The sequence below is a fragment of the Mandrillus leucophaeus genome, unplaced genomic scaffold (assembly GCF_000951045.1).
Source record: "Mandrillus leucophaeus isolate KB7577 unplaced genomic scaffold, Mleu.le_1.0 Scaffold165, whole genome shotgun sequence".
In the NCBI taxonomy this organism is placed as follows: Eukaryota; Metazoa; Chordata; class Mammalia; order Primates; family Cercopithecidae; genus Mandrillus; species Mandrillus leucophaeus.
Window position 1 is genome coordinate 3312831 of NW_012101643.1, and position 8815 is coordinate 3321645.

At 43.4% G+C, this 8815-nt stretch overlaps 1 protein-coding gene across 1 annotated transcript in view; it reads left to right on the forward strand.

Annotated features, from left to right (window-relative positions):
* The first annotated feature begins 8614 nt into the window (after nucleotides 1-8614).
* Nucleotides 8615-8815, forward strand: part of NID1 (nidogen 1) — a 122744-nt gene continuing 122543 nt past the window's right edge. The window contains exon 1 of the mRNA XM_011976394.1: nucleotides 8615-8739. Coding sequence (XP_011831784.1) covers nucleotides 8615-8739 — 125 coding nt within the window. The remainder of the gene's footprint in view (nucleotides 8740-8815) is intronic.

Here is an 8815-nt window from a genome sequence, read left to right on the forward strand (position 1 = left end):
CAGTGACCATATTTTGTTCTTAGGTGTGTCTTTAATGTCTAGCATTGTGCCAGGTACATAGTAAGGGCTCAATAAATATTAATTGATGAATAAATGATTAGTATGGGTTATTAAGACTGATCAAATTAACATATGGAAGTCCATTGTTAGAATAAGACAATTAACAACAGGAACTGAGAAGTCATACATATATGCTTTTAAGATTAACTTCCTGGCCAGGCGAGGTGGCTCACACCTGTAATCCCAGCACTTTGGGAGGCCGAGGCGGGAGGATCACCAGAGGTCAGAAGTTCAAGACCAGCCTGACCAACATGGAGAAACCCATCTCTACAAAAAATACAAAATTAGCTGAGCGTGGTGGCGCATATCCATAATTCCAGTTACTCGGGAGGCTGAGGCAGGAGAATTGCTTGAACCTGGGAGTTCAACCACGGAACTTGAATCGCGGAGGTTGTGGTGAGCTGAGATCACGCCATTGCACTCCAGCCTGGGAAACAAGAGCAAAACTCCATCTCAAAACAAACAAAAAGATTAACTTCCTAATACCTTCTTATAATATTGTCTTGGGATATAGCATAGTTATAAAAATGCTGTTTCAAAAACGATTTTGGAGAGAAAATATTTAGAAGAAAACTGATATCAACTTAAAATTTGATATCAACAGAATTAAACATTCCATTATTCCAAAATGGAATTAAATAATATGTAGATGCTTTAAGAATATGAAAGATAATGTCTTTGTTGTTAATAATAGTAATAATTCTGGAGTTTAAGGAAATATTACTAAGTAAATTTACTTTCTTTTTTTTTTTTTTTGAGACGGAGTCTCGCTCTGTCGCCCAGGGTGGAGTGCAGTGGCCGGATCTCAGCTCACTGCAAGCTCCGCCTCCTGGGTTCATGCCATTCTCCTGCCTCAGCCTCCCAAGTAGCTGGGTTTACAGGCGCCCGCCACCTCGCCCGGCTAGTTTTTTGTATTTTTTTAGGAGAGATGGGGTTTCACCATGTTAGCCAGGATGGTCTCGATCTCCTGACCTCGTGATCCGCCCGTCTCAGCCTCCCAAAGTGCTGGGATTACAGGCTTGAGCCACCGTGCCCAGCCAGTAAATTTACTTTCTTAAAGAGTCATGTAAAGAAATCTGGCAGATACCACTTGAATCAATCAATCAACATTAACTTCAGCAGTAACGGGACACAGTGGCATCATGGATCTCCTGATGAGATGCGCTGAGGATACCCCATGAGTTTTGTAGCATTCCTGCCAGATTGCATAACCCTAATCTAATCATAAGAGAACAATTAGACACACCTGAATTGAAAGACCCACAAAACAACTGGCCTGTTCTTTTAACAACTGTAAATAACATGAACAAGAAAGAAAGGCCAAGAAAGTGTTCCAGTTTAATGAAGACTAAAAAGACAGGACAGGCCAGGTGTAGTGGCTCACGCCTGTAATCCCAGCACTTTGGGAGGCTGAGGCGGGCAGATCACATGGTCAGGAGTTCGAGACCATCCTGGCCAACATGGCAAAACCCTGTTTCTACTACAAATACAAAAATTAGCTGGGCATGGTGTTGCACACCTGTAATCCCAGCTACTTGGGAGGCTGTGGTGCAGTCGCTATCTTGGCTCACTGCAACCTCTGCCTCCTGGGTTCAAGTGATCCTCCCGCCTCAGCCTCCCAAGTAGCTGGGATTACAGACGCATGCCACCACGCCTGACTAATTTTTTGTATTTAAGTAAAGATGGGGTTTTGCCATGTTGGCCAGCCTGGTCTCAAACTCCTGACTTCAGGTGATCTGTCCTCGGCCTCCCAAAGTGCTGGGATTACAGGCATCAGCCACTGTGCTAGCCTGAAATTTTTCAAATTAAAAACTTTAAAAATGACCATTACCGCCAAAAACACCGAACAACCTGATTCAAAATCAGCAAAGACATGAAAAGACGTATCTCCAAACAGGATGTATGAATGGCCAATAAGCCCGTGAAAAGATGCTCAACATCCCCAGTCATTAGAGAGATGCAAATCAAAACCACAATAAGATATCACTTCATACCCATTAGATGGCTACTATTAAAAAATATAAAATAGTAAGTGTTGTCAAAGTATATAGAGAAACTAGAATGCTTGTACACTGGTGGTCGGAATGTAAAATGGTATAGCTGCCATGGAAAACAGTATGGCATTTCCTCAAAAAATTAAAACAGAATTACCATATGATCTAGCAATTCCCTTTCTGGGTATATACCCAAAGGAATTGCAAAGAGGGTCTTGAAGAAATATTTGTCCATACATGTTCAAAGCAGCATTATTCACAATAGCCAAACATGAAAGCAATAGATATTTCCACACACAGATTAATGGATAAGCAAAATGTGGTACTACATACATACAATTTTTTTTTTTTCTTTTGAGACAGGATCTCGCTCTGTTACCCAGGCTGGAGTGCAGTGGCATGATCACAGCTCACTGCAGCCTTGACCTTCTAGGCTCAAGTGATCACCCCACTTCAGCCTCCCCAGTAGCTGAGACTACAGGTGCACACCACCATGCCTGGCTAATTTTTGTATTTTGTAATTTTTGTATTTTTGTATTTTTTGTACAGATGGGGTTTCACCATGTTGCCCAGGCTGGTCTCGAACTCCTAGGCTCCACTTGCCTTGGCCTGCCAAAATGCTGAGATTACAGGGGTCAGCCACAACACCCAGCCTGTGCAATGAAATATTATTCAGCCTTAAAAAGGGAGGAAATTCTGACACATGCTACAATATGGATGAACCTTGAAGACATTATGCAAAGTGAAATAAGCCAGTCACAAAAAGACAAATAGTGTATTATTCCATTAATATGACATCTAGAGTAGTCAAATTCTTAGAGATGGAAAGTAGAATGGTGATTGCCAGAGGCCGAGGGAAGGAAGGATGGGAAGTATTGTTTAATGGGTGCAGGGTTTCAGTTTTGTGAGATGAAAAGAGTCCTAGAGATGGATGATGGTGATGGTTGCACAACAGTGTGAATGTACTACCATTTAATACATTGAATGTAATACTATTGAACTCTACACTTAAAAATGGTTAAGATGGGAGATATTATGTATGTGTAGTTTACCAAATAAAATCTTTTTTAATAACTGAAGAGAGAAAAATATTTGCAACCATTACAATAACAATTGATTCTGGTAAGAGTCATTAATGGGGTTAAATTAGATGGTAAAAGTTTAATGAAATACAGAATATTTATATAGTGTCAAATTATCTGTTTCCAATATATTTATTAATTAGAAAACAAAACCTAGTAATTTTACAGTGGAGAAATTAGGAGGTATAAATGTACCTAGTGATGAAAGTAAACACGATCAGCATTAGGACAAATGGACATGTTCCTTCTGATATGTTGCACTAAGAAGGACACAATATCACTTCTATGTTACTGCTGCCAAAATGTATGCAAAATCTGATCTAATTATGAAAGACACACTAGACAAACCCAAACTGAGGGACAGCCTACAAAATAACTGGTCTGTCCTCTTAAAAAATGTCAAGGGCCAGGCTCAGTGACTTGTCCCTGTAGTCCCAGCTACTAGAGAGGCTATGGTGAGAGGATCGCTTGAGGCCAGGAGTTTGAGGCTATGGCATACTGTGATCACACTGTGAATAGCCACTGCACTCCAGCCTGGGCATAGCTAGATCTCATCTCTTAAAAAAAAAAAAAAAAAAGTTAAGGTCATGAAAGGTAAAGAATGACTGAGGAATTCTTTCAAGTTGAAGAAGACTGAAAGCACATGACAATTGAATGCAATTTGTAATCTGGTGTTTTCTTTTGCTATTACAGAACATTATTTTGACATCGGTGAACTCTGAATAAGAGCTGTCAATTAGATTATAGTATGACATCAATGTTAATTTTCTTATTTTGGCAATTGTGTTATGGTTAGGTGAGAGAATGTTCTAGTTTTAAAGAATATACTTAAGCATTCAGAGGTAAAGAGGTGTCATGTTTGCAACTTACCCTCAATGGTCCAGATAAAAATATATGTATATATGTATCGATGTGTCTGTGTGTGTGTGTGCATGCATGTGTGAGTGTGTGAAGAGACAGAGAGACAGAGACAGAGACAGAGAGTGAGAGAGAGAAAGTAAACATGGCAAAATGTTGCTATTAAGGAAAATCTGAGTAAATGAGATATGGGGATATAAGGGTATATGGAACTTTTTTTGTAATTTTTAGGTAAGGCTGAAAATTACATAAATCAAGATTAAAAATTAAAATAACAACAAAAGGCAAGTGAAACCCCGGCAGTGAATGCTGGAGGACTGATGATAATGAACCAGGAAAACATTCATGGGAAAACAGGATGTAGAACTATAGGAATTAAACTTTACCCTGAAAAGCTTGGCATCTTCCCAAACACATAGGTGGACATAATTGTGTTTTCCCAAAGTACTTTTTATCCGAATCTCCTTTGAAAACAGAATAAAGTGAGCACCAAATCCTGCTTCATTCTCATCCTTTGTCAGGGTGTCTTTTTTTTTTTTTTTTTTGAGACAGAGTCTCGCTCTGTCGCTCAGGCTGGAGTGCAGCGGCACAGTCTCAATTCACTGCAAGCTCTGCCTCCCAGGTTCACGCCATTCTCCTGCCTCAGCCTCCCGAGTAGCTGGGACTACAGGTGCCTGCCACCACGCCCGGCTAATTTTTTTGTATTTTTAGTAGAGATGGGGTTTTACTGTGTTAGCCAGGATGGTCTTGATCTCCTGACCTTGTAATCTACCCACCTCAGCCTCCCAAAGTGCTGGGATTACAGGTGTGAGCCACCATGCCCGGCCAAAGGTGTCATTTTTATCTGAGATCACAATTGAGTGTGGGTTGTTTAAAATATTCCTAAATTAGGTGAATTCCCTGGAATTGGAACACTAATACATTTACATCTACATGGTATCTGGAAAATAAAGGAAAGCTCCATGGCCATACATGGTCAGTTTCCAATCCTCACAGGAGAGTGAGATTAGAACAAATGCCTCCTTCAGTGCAATAGCCAATTGAACTCTTTTCCCACTCAGCTGCCTGGACTTTTGTCTGAATCATCAGAGAGAAAAGTTACCTTGGGGCCGGGCGTGATGGCTCACAACTGTAATCCCAGCTCTTTGGGAGGCTGAGGCAGGAGGATCACCTGAGGTCAGGAGTCCGAGACCAGCCTGGCCAAAATGATGAAATCCCGTCTCTACTAAAAATATAAAAATTAGTCAGGTGTGGTGGCATGCCTGTAATCCCAGCTACTCAGGAGGCTGAGGCAGGAGAATCACTTGCAACTGGGAGGTGGAGGTTGCAGTGAGCCAAGATCACGCCACTACACTCCAGCCTGGGTGACAGAGCGAGACTCCATCTCAAAAATCAAACAAACAAAAAAGTAAAAGTTACTGTGGCTTCTTAGAGACACACAGCCTGAGACCTGCTTCTCAAATTTTGTGTTTCTGCCTCATCAGGATGACAGCCATCAAGAAAAGAGTGTAAGTCTCAAAAGAGCAAGGTTTCATTTTTTTTTAAACTGGTGTATTACAGAATTATGGGTGCCGTTGGTAATGCAGATATCAGATGATTCTTCAACATATCACTGAGTTCTTAAACGGTTAAGAACCATGCACATTTTATTCATGTGTATGCAGCGTTGGGCTAGGCTCTGTGAAGTCAGGAGAACAAATAAAGCACATGGGCCTTGCCCCCAAAGAGCTTTTATCCTCGAAAAACATACGAAACGACTAGAAAAAAAAGACCAAATTATTATATACACTTAGAAAATGTCCAGAGCACAATTTAAAAGTAAGTATTCTATGACGAATGTGTTTGGAACTACAAATTCTAAAGGAGTGACAGGGACACACTGTCCTACTAGGAGACACAGCATCAGTATCACGTTCTACAAGGACTGGGCAATGTGAGGCGAGTGCAGGGCTATAAATAGTAAATGACAGAGAATTTACCGTATATACTGGACTTACTCAGGCCAAGAGATACTGATGAAATAAAAGAGCACAAGCATGCACAAAGAGATTATGGGCATTATGTATAAACAATGGAGCAAATAGATCTTGTGGGTGGAAATAAAGGGAGAAACCTTTCCTTCCATAGAAGGGCAGGATTGTGCAGCAGAAAGAATAATAGCTTTGGTGTCAGACAAACAGGGATTCAAATCCTAGGTCTTTCACTACCTGTGTGAAACTGGGCAAGTTATCTCATCGCTGCAAACCTTGTTTTGCCCATATAGGGCTACTAGCTTGTGCAGTTATTAGTATTAAATTGAATGCTACATGAAGCATCTAGCAGAAGCAGGATTCAACAAGCGATATCTCTTGTTGGTTTGTGTATTTCTTAAAGCATCGCACTGTGTTATTGCTGTGTTTGTCTCCCCAATAGATTGTGAGTTTCTCAAAGAAGGGATTGTGCCTTAATGGTCTTGGCATTTTGAATTTCTAGTATAGAAATTCCTTGATGACTTGGGGCCCCCACCTGACACTGGCTTGTGTTGTACACTGGTGACTTTGCCTCGGAGGGTGGGACCCCGTTTCCTGGCGAACCATCCTTAGGTAATAAGGATGGTTTGATAGTAACTGAATATTTACTTTGTGCCCAGCTAGGAGCATTTAATGAATCACCTTATCTAATCCTCATGACAATCCTTTGATTTTAACTATGAACATCCCATACAAGCGACAAGGATATTAAAGCTTAGAAACCTGCCCACGCTTATACAGCCAGTAAATGGGGAGCCCTGACCTCAGCCAGGCTGGACTCGGGAGGCTGTGCTGAACCAGCAAAGCAGAGAACTGCTCTCCTCCTGTATTCCCCGAGGAAAGTCCCGCGGATGGACCAATAGGAGTTTCAGAAGCTGCCTGAGTACCAAAAAGGGAGAGAATTCGTGAGAAGGGTAAGAGCATTCCAGGCACAGACCACAGCTTCAGAGACAGCTCTGATGTGTGACAGAGGCTGGGGTGGGGGTTTTGGAAGGAGGAGTGTTGGAGGAACAGACCAAAAAAGGCTGACAGAGCTTAGGGTTTCCCTCAACCACAGGGCACGGGGAAGTCGTGGGGCCGGTGGCACGTGCGGGTGAACATAGAGAAGAATCTCCATACAGAGCTCTTGCAGCAGCTGGAACAGGCAGTGCTGGGGCCCAGAAGCCCAGAAACAGTCAGAACCACAGATGGCATAGAGCAGAGTCAGAAGGGCTTCTGGGGAGCAGACTGGGGACTCACAGGTGCTGTATTGTTGGGAGGGAACTGAAGGAAAAGCACCGTATTTGACAACAGACTGCAGGCTGCATTTGTAACTCTTCGACAACAGGAGTAAAAGGTAGTAAACAGATGGCACTTAATGCAGTGGCTATAAGTGGGGTCCTTGCAGCTGGGACACCTAGGGTCACTTACCAGCTCCCAGCTGTGTGACCTTAGCAATATGACTTAATCTCTCTGGGCTTCTATGCCCCTTCTCTGTAAAACAAGGCAGGTCTGTTTCCTAGGGTTACTGTTTCCTAGGGTTACTGTGAGTGCAAAATGAATGAATATTTGTAGAACACACCTTGTCTCTGATGGGTAATAAATGTTATCTCTGATGGCTAATGAATTCAAAAGAAAAAGACAAGATCTTATGAGATCAAAAGCGTTTTGCTTAGAAGACATGTTTCCTTTGCTTTTTCTTCCTGTCTGCTGGTTCAGAACTCACGCCCCCTAATTTTATACAGAATTTGCTGTTTTCTGAAGAATTATTATAAACTAGGTCGTTAATTTTAGCTGCTGACAGGAAATAGGGATGTCCTGTTGACCCCTCCAAGTTAATAGGTGTGACACATATCCAGCTCCAGCTGTCCCAGACCCTCTTCCCTGACGTCAAAAGGCAGTACTGGTTTTCCAGTCCTCTGAGTGCAAAACCTTGAACTCAATTTTAACTTCGTTTCTTCTCCTCTGCAATGCCAATCTTATAATCAGGCTTTGCTCCTTCTTTCATTTCAATGTTTTAGACTTGGTCCTCCAGTAACTTACCTGTCTCTACCTTCACCCTAGTGCCTAATTAACGATTAACCGATTATTCAGGATACCACTTAAATCTCTTATGTCCCTTTGTCAAGAACTTTCAATAGTTTCTTCTCCGAGTGATACAGCGAATTCAAATTCCTAGAGTTGTGATTCAAGGCTGTACTTCAACCGGTTCCTCCCCAGATCCTCTGCTGGGGGATGGTGCCCTGAATCCACCCGGCTCGGTCCTCCCCCTCCCTTCTCTGCCTCCTGATGACATCCCATTTCTTCCAGAGGACCTGGGTTGATTCCCGCCATCCCACCTGCAGCTTTCCCTGCCAGTTTTTCCAGCCCTAATGTCCTTGATGACTTGGGGCCCTCTCCTGACACTGGCTTGTGTTGTACACTGGTGACTGTGCCTCGGAGGGGGGGACCCCGTTTCCTGGCGAACCTCCACAGTAGGGGGCACAGGATCAGGCACTCAAAAATCGCTCAATGAATCGGTGGATGAGCCCATGAACGTGCTGGTGGCTCGGTCCCTTGGCTCGTTCCCAGCTCCCACCCGGTCTTCCTACCAGGGACAAGCGAATTGGAACCCGGACGCAGCCGAGCGGCAATGGGGTGGGCGCCGTTCCCGAATCCGGAGCGTTTCCACGTCGCGGGCTCTCCACGACCCAACCCTAATCAGAGGACCATGGTGCGGGTCCCGCGCTCTGCTCCCCCTCCCGGAGGCGCCGTTCGGTGGGAGCCGAGCTGCTTTCGAGAATCGCAGGCACCGGCGCCCACCGCGGGAGGTTACGCTTCGCCCCTCGCCCTC